Below are 13,074 nucleotides of genomic sequence, written 5' to 3'. Positions count from 1 at the left end.
TTCGCCTCACGGGTTCCTCCAGTTGTTTCGCTGGGCCTGTGTGTGGATGAAAATTCAAATTATACCAAGAAATGGATGCATAGATATTTCATGTTGTACGCGTCAAAAGACCGCCTCGCATCAAGCGAGGCATGGCTAGCCGGCGATGTCCAGATGGCTGCCCGTGGTTTGGCGTGTAATAGGCACCGATGACCTTATGTGTAACTCTCAACTACGCCCCCGCCAAAAAAGAACTCCCAACTACGCTATGGCTCCTTTTGTGATTGTGCAGCTGTTATGTATTTCTTCTAGACCTCAATGTGCGCCTCCCTGCCATCGATAGCACCGTTGGATGTTTAGGTGAATGGGGCAATCAGCGTTTCTTTCAATACGTAGGTGGAACAACTAGCGTTTCTTCATAGTGTATTCACGATGAACCATTGTGATTGCACATAACCGTAAATTTCTTTTCCGTTGCAACACACGGGCATATGTGCTAGTATTTTCAAACGGTTTTCTTCTCTCTTTAATTTTATTCTGGTTTTTGTTGGTTTTCTATTTTATTTTTTTGTTCTTTGTTTTTGTTTTCGTTTTTATTTTTCACAAATCTAGTTTTTTATACATTCAAACACGATGAACCTCTTTTTTTGCGAAAAACATGATGAACCTCTTTGTAATGGATAATGAACAATTTTTTAATATATTGTGATCATTTTTAAAATATACATTGAAGTCTTTTAATAAATATTTTTAATAGGTTGATATTTGGCACGTAAAAAATCCAACAACCAAAGAGAAATAAAAAAAACAGCTCAGTTAAATTAAAAGTACCGTCCAGTTGGCCCGGGTGGGCCCGTACTAGGAGAATGGGGCAAAATGGACACAAAATTGAGAGTAAAATATGGGATGTAGAAGTGGAAATCAATCCTCTTCTTTTCTTCTTTTACTTTGTTTTATTGCAGATTTCTGAACATGGTAGAACATAACACACACACACACACACACACACACACACACACACACACACACACACACACACACACACACGAGTAGTTGACCGAAATGCATGCATTTTGCATTACCAGGCAGCTTATTCAAAGTTTCAAACACAAAATATCCAGCGTTTACCGCACTCAGAAACTAATGGAGTAGGCCGGCGACTTGTCCGGATTGAACAGCCCAAAGTGGTTCTCTGTCGGGTCCCCTGTCTTCTGGTTCTCGTTGAACATGGCAAACATGTACGTCTCCAACGGCCCAGGCCTCTTGGGTGTGCCCCCGCCGACATGTTTGATCAACCCCTGGTTGTACGCCTGCGCGTTCTGCGCCGTCGCCCCGAACCCGCCGGCCGACGGCCACCCGCTCTCGGACACGACGACCTTCACCCCGGGCGTCTCGGCGTCCTCCAGCGCGGCGTAGATGGAGTCGACCATGGCGTCGAAGAGGTTGGTGTAGGTCAGACCGTTGCCGTCGTCGTTCACGGTGGTGCCCGGCGCGAAGGTGGCGTAGTTGAGGTTGATGTTCTGCGGGTCGCCCTTGTAGGCGAAGTAGGGGTACACGTTGACAAGCAGCGGCGCGCCGGTGCTCACGAGGAAGTCCAGGATGGGCCCCATGTAGTCAAGGTCCGCGAACACGCCGTTGGAGGGCGGGAAGGTGTCGGTGACCACGTCGAACCGCACCGACGTGGACACCTTGACGCGGCCGCCGAGGCCAGCCGCGGCGAGCGCCCCTTGGAGGTTCTTCATGGCCGGTAGGATGGTCTTCTGGCCGTCGCTGTCCATGACCTCGTTCCCGACGGCGATGTAGCGGAAGGAGACGCCCGGGTAGGGCTGGACGTTGGCCTTGACCCAGGCGGCCGCGGCGGAAGGGTCATTGGCGAGGCCGGGGAGCGCGCCGTTGCCGACGTCCATGAGGAGTCCGATGCCCGTGCCGCTGAGCGCCTTGAGGACGTTGCTCTCTGGCGCGTAGATCCGCATGGCGTTGATGCCCTTGGATTTGTAGAGCTTAACCACGTCGCTGGGCGCCGGCAGGTTGTTGCCGATCACGCCGTTGCAGACGCCGATGGAATGCACCCCTGTTATTACGATCGAACAGTCCAAGAAAAAAAATCAGTTCCGTTGCGTGTCATGGTAGAGAATGTGATCTCTCGATCGAATAGGATCAACCAGAAAACTAGTTCCTGGAATACATGTTTAGTTATCAGGATGAGTTAGCGAACCTTTCGTATGTCCGTCGGGGTTAGCTGCCCGGTGAGCACTGCACTCTTTTATGCAAAATATCGTGCATTAAATAATTTTGCATGTACAGTCATAACAAAATGTGTTGATGTAGATGCATCTTAATCATAGATATACGATATAATAATTATACCTGTATGAAATGCTGCCAAGGAGACAAGGACCAGCGCCACTGCAAGCATGGAAGCAACACCTTGCTTCGCCATCGATCGTGGATTGTTCTCTAGGATATCTGGCTGTATTTGCATGCAACGAATGCAGTGTATGTATACCAGGCACACTACTCGTCTCTTTATATGCAACTTCTCAGCACTACTGTCCAGCAGTTTGGCGCAATACACGTTCGGGCGTTCGTTCGGGGTCGATCGAGTCCACCATGAGCTTCTTTATTTCTTATCCGTTTCCATTTTCCACCACTAGCAGAGCACCCACTGTAGTACGTGCCAAGTGCCAAGTGCTACTTGTATGACACCGGCCGCCGGCGCAAGTGCATGCCCAACTTGTTCGCTGGACCGTGGAAAACCGGTTGAACGGATGTCACCATCCGGCCCGGGGTTGCTTGCCAGCCATATTGATCATACGCGCGTCTCGGTGATTGACTCGTGATCGGGTCATCGGCGTGCCCGTGCCGGTCCCTTGCATAGCTTCAATATGTATATACAGAGAGAGCCGCGCCATGACTAGCTTGTCTGGCTCGTGGAATTTCCACGGCGTGCTGACCGCTGACCAGCCCGTCTCACGGCCGGGCTGATGGTGGCCTCGACAGTGCGCGCTTTGTTGCTTCCCGCCACTAGCGAAGCTACTTGTTGTCTCTTGTATGGCAATGGTAGGATATGGGTAGGGTAGAGCAATATTATATCCATATTTGTATAGTTAATAGATACAAAATTCTATCTATACACGTGTCCACGAGTATGAAACTTTACCTATATCCATATCCGACGGGTACCCGTAACTATTGGGCAATCAGCGGGTAGAACATATAGTACACAAGTTGTTCATAATTTTGCACTCATTGATAGCACATTTGAAGAAAAAAATTCAATATCTAAGCTCAATAACAGGTAGATGAGTACATGGCCACCATAAAAACTAGACAATGCCCCGCGCGTTGCTGCGGGATTTTCCGATGACTTGTTTGACATATGATGGTTGAAGAATATTAAGGTCCAGTTTCATATGACAATGACTGTACATCAGAGTCCTGGAAATTCATAACATATTTGGTATTCATGATACCTGAAAGTATTAATTTTCTAAAAGAACATGAAAATATGATGCTACGCGTCTCAGCGTCTGCCTACTATGGTCGGCCAAATATTCATAGATCTAGCAACGTATGTAGAGCTTATCTCACATCCATGGAACTATATTTGTTCAATACTGATAAGTGTTCCACTCACAGTTTTTGATAAGAATGTACAGAGACAGAGGTAACTGAATGAATAATTAAAAAATGTGTGATTTTCTTCTACCATTGCTCGGTTCCTTCTGCAGTTTGGGATTTCGCCTTGCGCTTTTGTAGTTTCCCAGCTGATCTCGCTCCTTCTCTGCTGACTAACAACGTGGAGGACTGAGGGGCCGATTGCCATTTTAGCGACCTCGCAAAAAAGACTTACATGCTTTGGTTATGCTACTTTGGTGCCACCTGAGGAATGAAAAGAAACGGGAGGATCTTTAGTTCCACAGAGATGTGGATGGCTGGCCTCCACAACTTAAAGCATATGGCATTACATACAAAATTTCTTTCATCCACTCTTCTAATTTGTAAATATTCTTCATGCCTCCAATCTTCCATTTTATACTTCCTTTGTAATGAATTGTCTTCTTAATCAATGCAAGAAATATCATTGCCTTTGTTAAAGAATCTTAAGCTGCTACGCATGAGAACCGGGAGAATATGCTCGTCAACACCGGAAGCAAGCGCGTGTTTTGCTATTCTGCATACTCTCAACAATCAATGGAATAATGGATGGAGAAAACAAACAAATCATGAGGCGGACCTTTGGGGTTGACGGGGAGCAACAGTGGCACCTGCAGCTGCTGCACCCGCAGAGTTGCCGGTAAATTCTCCGGCCAACGTTGCAACCACACAACGATGATGCAGATTGACACCGCTGTCTAGAGTAGATATTTGCCGACGCAGACTGGGAAGTGGAGGAAGACGTGAGGGGACCTGCAGCTATAAAGTACGGGACGGGGAAGGGTAATGAACCGCCAGCCGTCCGCCGCTTGATTACCTCGTTAGTTAATCTTGTACGTGGGGGATAGTGGAAGATTGAAATGGCAGCCATAATGGCTGGTAGCATGAAGAAGGAAGGAAGCAATGTGTTGTGAACCCTCCAGCTTCGGGGACAAAGCTAACCAGATGTGCGATAAGTTTCGAAAAAAAGACCTAAGCGTGGAGAAGAAATTAATGTGGTGAGGCGGTGGAAAAACTTAAGAGAGGCTTGAGCGTTTTTTTTATTTGATGGAGGGAGAGGGTGACTGGAAACGCTTGGATGATGTGGCTGCATGGCTGAGTTGAGTAGCTGCATGTTAAGAGAATTTGCAATCTGGATGATGATGTGGCATGATGATGATGTGCCATGATGATGATGTGGACAGTGTGCATGTTAAGAGAATTGATAGAAGTGGGGAGCAACTTCTTAAGAATGTTAGATTTAGATACTCATAAGTCAACAGGAGTAGCCGAGTCACATGACAAACTAATGATTAATTAACGACAACTTAACATTAGTTAACAAGCGGGTAGGGTATGGGTATATCCGCGGGTACAAGGTTATAACGTACCCTACCCATGACTTAACGGGAAGGGTATGGTTATCCAAGAGTTGTTTCAATTACCACACAAGGTAGGTGATTGACAATTGGGTGCTCCAGGAGTCCCTCGTCGTAAGCCTTATTGAGAAGATGTTGTAGCACGTTTGCGACAATGATAAACAGAAAGGGGAGAGAGGGTCTCCCTGGCATAGCCCCCTACAGCATTGAATCCATGACGCAGACTTCAAATTAAGAAGAACAACTGACTTTGTAGAGGTGTTAAGGCATGAAACCAATCCAACCCTCTTCGAGGGAAACCTTTTGCGCAACACTTGAGATAGAGCATCCCAATAAATAGAATCAAAAGCTTTGCGGAAGTCATCCACTCTTCCTTCATGTGATGTTATTATTTGTCTTTAAGAGACCAAGCTTCAACATGTCTTAGCGTTTAAAGCTTCCTCTTTGCTACCTCCTAATGTCAAAATTTTCTATTTCTTCCACCTATTGGTGCCTCAGGAGGACCATGATTGCTTCGGATAGCAGTGATGTTAAGTGTACTAATGTTAATTTGGATTTGGTTTCTATATCTTGCTAGTTCCAGTCTACTATCTCAAACGTCACTTTCGCTATCATGAACGTCTACGGCTCTCAAAACAGGCTCGCGCCCCGCTTTATAGATAAAGCAACAAACAAACTGCACGGCCGAACGATACAAAGTGGAGAGGTAGCCCTCTAGCACAGCTGATCCTGGGACAGCTGGAGCGCGACTACACTACCAAATGAGAACATGGGGAAGTCAGAGTACAACGCCACACCACGCCCTAGCACACCTAGTCTCCACTACAATGCCCTCAAGAGGGAGAACGGCGCCGAGCGTCGCCGGTGCCGAGTTCAAATCGAACATGGGTCTTCACCCGGAGCCTTGGCATGGACAAGAGAACCTCAATGACGTCTTCAAGAAGATAGCGGCGCCTGCTAAGCATCGGCGGCGGCGGCGCCAAAGCATAGAGCTTTCGCTCGTCAGTTCACCCGTGTCATCACGATTAAGCCAGACCATGCATGTCGAGTTTCAACTCCCAGATCTAGATTTGGACGATGCCTATGCCAATGACATGAAATGTGCCCGAGCCACCAACCGCTACCCCTTGCTGCCCACACGACCAAAAGGGTAAGCCACCACCGCCGCTGAGGCCTGCCGGAGAGCCAACTAGAGGGACCACCATCCAGGGCCGCCACCCTGGCATCCCTGCCCTAGGACATCGCCGCCCGACCACCTCACGACACACCAACCACAGCAGGGAGAGTAAAAGGCCTGCTTCCACTCGTAGCCCTGCATCAGTCTCTGGATCTGGTCCACACCTCCACAGTAGGAGGCGTCAACACCTGCATCCCTAGCTAGTCCCGGTGAACCGTGGGGACACGATCCTAAGACTGCCGACGGCCGCCGTGCAGGCCTTGGAGAGCCAACACAACGGCCTGTGGCCATCGGTGACGATCCGTAGGTTGGGGAGGCTTCGTCAGGACCACCACCACTGCCCACCGTATCCGTGAAGACACTCCTCACGGGCACATACCGGGCTGAGCCCGGCCTCACCTACCCGAGGAACAAGCTCCGATCTACCTCGGGCCTAGATCTGACCTGCCCGAGCACAAACCCTAGGAAGAAGATGTCATTGCCGCGCGCGCAACCACACCAGCCCCGCATGCCGTCGGCACTGACCAAGGAGAAGGGAAGCCACCACGCCACCACCTGGACCACAGCCATGACGTAGCCGTCGCCACCACTAGCCCGCACCACCCCCATCCCAACCCGTCGCGGCCCATGAGCCGACCAAGGACATGAAGGGAACCACCACCGCCACGAGCTACTGCTGTCGTCCCTGCAGGTGCAGAGCACCACCAAGACGTGGCCACCACCGCCGAGATCCAGCACAGCAGCGCCCGGCCCATGTCGCTGCGGCCCGCCCCGGCTGTCAGCCAGATCCGGCCGCCGCAGTGCAGACAAGCACACCAGCCACGCAGCCCCTCACGCCGCAACTGCAACCCCGCCTGGCTTCCACACCGGCGAGCCGCCACGCGCGCGGCGCCCTACGCGAGCACCATGCCCAGGCCCAAAAGAACCAGCCCACGCCGCCCCGTTGCGCATGAGGAGGAGGACGCCCCGCCGCCGCCACCGGTCGGGCTTTGCCAGGCCGCGCCCCTTGGCGGCGTCGAGGGGTGGGAGGAGGGGGCTGTCTCTAGGGGCGGCGGAGATCGAGGGCCCTCCCCGTCGCCTCGCGGGGACGCCGCGGGAGGGGATATGACGACAACGAGACCACTCAGTCTCCGCCTTCTCTTTCGCTATCATGAACGTCTACGGCTCTAGCACTCACACGAATAAAAAATCTTTCCTCAACGAACTCATCGTTTTATCTTCCACCATTATCATACCCTAAACAGTCTTCCGGAATTTTAACCTAACTTTAAAGCGTTCTGCCCTCCGATAAATCCTCATCAAACTTCAATTTGGTGGAAGTGGTTGCCTTTGCTATTGCCATTAACTCCATGGCTCTCCGAGAGATTCCTAAATCGGCCCTTCAACTGGGCTGACAATCAATGCAATGCAATTTTAGCTACTAAGCTTGATAAGGCCTTCGTTAATCTGTCACACGTACAACCGCAGATCACATTCCGTTTTGCCGGTTTTTAGGCTTAACAACTGGATGTTACGTTCAGACGCTTTCTCAACAGGGGCAGTTAAAAATTAGTTGTTTCTTTGAGAATAGTTAAAAATTAGTTAGTGTTTCTCCCACTCCCTTGCTGGGCACTACCGGGTTGCTGGGCTGCAAGCTTAAGCATGTACACAACGTAGCTTAGACTTGGGCCGTGAATGCTAGTTCAGAATTGTAACATTGTGATTGAGTTGTTGGACAAGTTAGAGGAATGTGCACTTTCTGCCATCGAGTTTGGCCAAGGGAGACTAGTATAGTATCTCACATTAGGTGAGATTAATGAGATCAAACACAAAATTTCATATTTAGGCATTCCAACAATAACTGAATTATTTGACAACATAGCTGCGGGGTATGTCTACAACTCCGAAAAAAATCAGCTCAAAACTCGATGTACAGTTAGAGATTTTAAAAACACAAATTTGAATGTGAATAGTGGCATCTTTGGGTGAATAATAATTTGACACTGTTCGCATCTGATTTTGTCTTTTTTTTCCTTCTATTTGTAGGTCAGATTTGGAGCTGAAACTTTTTGAGATTGTACATCAAATATTTATATGTGTCTGTAATTTTTTTGAGAATGTTTGAACATGTTTTGTATTTTTCTTTAAATTATCTCATTGATCTCATCACCTAATGTGATATTTTATACTAGTCCCTCCCAGAAAGATGGGTCCGCCGTGTCACTCTAGTAGGCCCGTAGTGTCACATTGTGCGAGAGCAAATGAATAGATGGGGCAAAATTTGACACACGTTCACCTTATTGAGGGTAAAAATTTGACATTAAAAACAGTGGAATTTACTCAGCTTTTTCTCTCAAAGGGCAATTTACTCAGCTTTTTCCATTTCTGTGACTTGTTTTATTGGAGATATAAGAAAAATTAGAACATAACACAGACAGACGAGTGGTTGACTGAAATGCATGAATTTTGCATTTAGAAAGTAACGGAGTAGGCCGGCGACTTGTCCGGATTGAACAGCCCAAAGTTGTTCTCCGTCGGATCCCCTGTCTTCTGGTTCTCGTTGAACATGGCGAAAATGTACGTCTCCAGCAAGCTGGGCTTCTTCGGCGTGCCCCCGCGGACGTGGTTGATCAATCCCTGGTTGTAAGCCCGCGCGTTCTGCGCCGTCGCCCCGACCCCACCGGCCGACGGCCACCCGCTCTCGGATATGACCACCTTAACGTCGGGCTTGCCGGCTTTCTCCAGTGCGGCGTAGATGGAGTCGACCATGGCGTCGAACAGGTTGCTGTACGTCAGCCCGTTGTCGGTCACGGTGGTGCTGCCTGGCACGAAGGTGGCGAAGTCGAGCTTGATGTTCTGCTGGTCGCCCTTGTAGGCGAAGTAGGGGTACACGTTGACCAGCAGCGGTGCGCCGGTGCTCGCCAGGAAGTCCAGGATCGGCCCCATGAATGATGTGTCCGCGAACACGCCGTTGGAGGGCGGGGAGGTGTTATTGACCACGTCGAACCGCAGCGAAGTCGACACCTTGATGCTGCCGCTGAGGCCGGCGGCCGCGAGCGCCGTTTGTATGTTCTTTATGGCCGGGAGGATGGTCTTCTGGCCGGCGCTGTCCGTGACCTCGTTGCCGACGGCGATGTAGCGGAAGGAGACGCCCGGGAAGGGCTGCACGTTGGCCTTGACCCAGGCGGGCGCGGCGGAGGGGTCGTTTGCGAGGCTGGTTAGCGCGCCGTTGCCGACGTCCATGAGGAGGCTGATGCCCGTGCCGCTGAGCGCCTTGAGGACGTTGCTCTCCGGCGCGTAGATCCGCATGGCATCGATGCCCTTGGTTTGGTAGAGCTTCACGACGTCGCTCGGCGCCGGCAGGTTGTTGCCGATCACGCCGTTGCAGACGCCGATGGAGTGCACTGGAAAATATTAATGTGCAGCAAGAGCTAATGAGTTAGATTTGTTACTTATGTGCAGCATGTAATCACCGCCCAAATACAAATGAAGCGATTAATGCTTAATTAATGCACTCTTTCATGCAATATTGCATACAAAAATATTGTGTGCTAATTTTGTATGAACGATTCCAACAAAATATGTTGATATACATGCGTACACACGTCTAAGTAAGCATATTACCTGCGGGAAATGATGCAAAGGCAACAAGGACCAGGGCCACGGCAAGTATGGAAGCAACACCTTGCTGCGCCATCCTCGTCGCCTATCTCTGTGTATCTTGAGGTGTCTTGTGCGGTACTATCACCTTATTTGCATGAATGTACCAAGCAAACTCGTCTCTTATATACCCCAAAAAATCTCAGCATTATCGGGAAGTTTGGCGCAATAATACACGTTCGCTCCCGATCCGGTCCACCATTCGCAGTTTTTTTTTGAGCATCAGTACAAACACAAGCGCTCATATACACACGCATACACTCATCCCTATGAATGCACACACGCACACCCTATCCCTATGAGCACCTCCGAGAGACTGAGCCGGCATATCATCTTGAGATTTACGAAGTCACCGTAGGCGCCTCGTCGTCGACGGGAACGTCTCCTCTCACTGAAAGCGCATCGCCGGAAATCCTGAAATAAATCCAGGAATAATGCGAGCACCAGGATTTGAACCCTGGTGGGTTAGGGATACCACTATCCACCTAACCAACTCAACCACAGGTTGATTCGCCCATTCGCAGTTTCTTATCGGTTTCCATTTCCCTTGTTTTTTTTTTGAACACAATCGGTTTCCATTTTCCACCAATTACCATAGCACCTGTATGTGTATTGGCCTGTCCCTTTTCAAACAAAAAAGAATGTGTATTGGCCTGTGGAAACCGGTTGAACGAGTGTCACCATCCAGTCCGGCCATACCCATCGTACACGCGTTGCGTTGCGTCCGGGTCGTCGACGTGCCGGTGCCGGTACAGGTCGCGCTCCATCGCTGGGAGGGCATGCATGGCGACATAGAGAGCTTGTCCGGCTCGTGGAATTTCCATGCCGCGATGACCGCTGACCTGGCCCGTCTCAGGGGCTGATAGTGGCCCTGGACAGTGCGCACTTTGTTGCTTCCAGCCACTCCTAGCTAAGTTACTTGCCACTTGTCTGTGCGTACGTTATGGCACGGGCATTATCACGGACGGAACTAATTTACGGTGAAGTCAGTGGTTTTACGAGAAATCGGATCTTATAACCCACACTTTACTTTTCATTTGATAATTTACAGTGAAATCAGTGATTTCATTTGAGAGACCCTAGCCTGCTTTTTTGTTGTTGCTGGTTGTGATGAACAGTAGCTAAACGGTACAAATCGCCCACTACACTTGTGAGGTGGTCATGAGGGCTTTCATGAGGATATCATGAGGGCTTTCTCATTGTTTTACAATGGGGACACTAGAGGCTTGGCAGCACTCAACAAAGCTTTGGTCACCCTTTTGCCGAAGAAACCAGGCGCAGACGAGCTCTCACAGTACAGACCAGTCAGCCTTATGCATGGAATTGCCAAGATCTTCGACAAAACGCTGGTTTGCAGACTTGCGGAGGAAATGCCACACCTTGTTGGAATTCACCAGAGCGCTTTTATCAAAGGAAGAGCGCTGCACGACAACTTCATGTTGGTCCAGAGCACGGCAAGAAGGCTCCACGCGCTCCGGCAGCCGGCAGTCATGCTCAAATTGGATATCTTCAAGGCTTTTGACACGGTACAATGGCCTTTTCTGATCGAAGTCCTCCGTGCGATGGGTTTTGGAAATAGATGGCTGGAGTGGATCACGGGCTTACTTGCTACTTCTTTCACTCGAATCGTGGTTAATGGCGTTCCCGGAGCTCCAGTTTTCAACTGCAAGGGTCTTCGGCAAGGTGGGCCTCTATCCCCAATGCTCTTCGTCCTCATTATGGAGCCGCTCCATCATCTGTTCAGAACCGCGGTGGAGATGGATGTGTTGTCGCCGCTTGCAAGTCATGGGTTGCGGCAGCGGATCTCCCTCTTTGTCGACGATGTAATTGTCTTCCTCAAGCCGACGGACAACGACCTTTAGGCCTGCTCGCATATCCTGCGTCTATTCGGGACAGCTTCTGGCCTTCAAGTGAACTTCAACAAAACCGAAGCAATTCCCATCCGCTGCTCTGATGAAGAAAAAGCGCTCACCGCGGCTGTCCTGGGCTGTGAGCTGGGGAATTTTCCTTGTAAATACCTTGGATTGCCGTTATGCCCGCGCAAGCCATCCGCCGCTCAGCTTCATGGTCTGGTGGAATGTATTGCACAATGCCTGCCCAAGTGGAAAGCTGCTACACTGCCTAAGAGCGGCAGGCTCACTCTCGTCCTCTCGGTCCTATGCTCTATTCCAGTTCACGCAATGCTCGCGCTTGCCCTTCCGAAGAAGACCATCCATGCCATCAACAAGATCATCAGAGGCTTTCTATGGTGCGGTAAGAGCCAGGCGAATGGCGGAAACTGTTCGGTTGCTTGGGCAACGGTTTGCACTCCTAAGTGGACGGGCGGCCTAGGTATCCCAGACCTCGCATGGCTGAACGTGGCCCTGCAGGCGCGCTGGCCCTGGCTACAACGTGTGGATCACCACAGACCGTGGAGTGAATTCAACATCAAAGTCCCCAAGGAATCTATGGCTCTCCGTCAGGCTGCGACGAAGATATCAGTAGGGGATGGAAATCGTACCCTTTTCTGGGAAGATCGATGGCTTGAGGGTTTCTGCCTTCAGGAGCTTGCGCCAATGATATATGCAGCGGTTCCCCCGCGCAAGCGGAAGACTCGTTCTCTCAGGGATGCGATCGACACAGGAGCCTGGGCTATGGATATAAGGCCGGACCTAGGGGTGGATGCTCTCGGACAGTATTTTCGCTTATGGCATCGGATCCAGGAGTTTAACCTGCAGGAGGGAGTGCCGGATACCATATATTGGGCCTGGGAGAGCAATGGCATGTTCTCTGCCAAGTCAGCCTATGCGGCAAGGTTTGCTGGACGCGAGGTGTCTACTACAACCCAATTCACGTGGAAGTCCAAGGCACCACTACGCTGTCGCTTCTTCCTCTGGCTCGCAATGAAGAACCGTTGCTGCACAGCGGATCGTCTAGCCCGACGCGGCTTACCACACCCGGAAGCCTGCCCGTTCTGCGACCAGCAAGAAGAGAGCTTGGATCACATCGAGCTAACGTGTGTCTTTGCGCGGACGATCTGGAGGACGCTTTGCACTACGATTGGCAAGCCAGCTTGGACTTCGGAGGGGCATGAAACTTTGGTGGAGTGGTGCGCGGACAAACCAAAGAACATGCGCATCCTCATCAGCCTGGTTCTTTGGGAGATGTGGAAACACCGTAATGCAATCGTCTTCAATGGTGCTGCGCCCTCGCTATCTGGGCTAATCATGCAAATTGTGGAAGAAGGTAACGCTTGGTGCACGGCGGGCTTGCTCAAGGGGGACT

General features: G+C 50.3%; 1 protein-coding gene across 2 annotated transcripts; it reads right to left on the bottom strand.

The window, feature by feature from the left end:
- Window positions 1–894: 894 nt before the first annotated feature.
- On the bottom strand, window positions 895–9,883 carry LOC123063418 (glucan endo-1,3-beta-glucosidase GIII). 2 transcript variants are annotated; one of them, XM_044487186.1, is made up of 4 exons: window positions 9,775–9,883; window positions 8,624–9,554; window positions 4,362–4,372; window positions 895–2,050 (listed from the first exon to the last, which is right to left on the bottom strand). In XM_044487186.1, the coding sequence occupies exons 1-4, from the start codon at window positions 9,845–9,847 to the stop codon at window positions 1,113–1,115; spliced, it is 1,953 nt and encodes a 650-aa protein (XP_044343121.1). In that variant the 5' UTR covers window positions 9,848–9,883; the 3' UTR covers window positions 895–1,112. The 2 variants fall into 2 exon arrangements, with proteins under 2 accessions (XP_044343121.1, XP_044343120.1); XM_044487185.1 differs by lacking the exons at window positions 4,362–4,372; window positions 8,624–9,554; window positions 9,775–9,883 and adding exons at window positions 2,195–2,239; window positions 2,347–2,498.
- Between the last annotated feature and the right edge of the window lie 3,191 nt (window positions 9,884–13,074).

Source organism: Triticum aestivum, chromosome 3A, assembly GCF_018294505.1.
Source record: "Triticum aestivum cultivar Chinese Spring chromosome 3A, IWGSC CS RefSeq v2.1, whole genome shotgun sequence".
Lineage (NCBI taxonomy): Eukaryota > Viridiplantae > Streptophyta > Magnoliopsida > Poales > Poaceae > Triticum > Triticum aestivum.
This window is presented reverse-complemented; position numbering and strand designations above follow the sequence as displayed.

Bases quoted from the DNA above. Each gene is read 5' to 3' on its own strand.
- LOC123063418 (XM_044487186.1), bottom strand. From the start codon at position 9,847: ATGGCGCAGCAAGGTGTTGCTTCCATACTTGCCGTGGCCCTGGTCCTT. The intron at 9,555-9,774 runs GTAATATGCTTA...AATATTTTCCAG, and splicing joins CTTTGCATCATTTCCCGCAG to TGCACTCCATCGGCGTCTGC.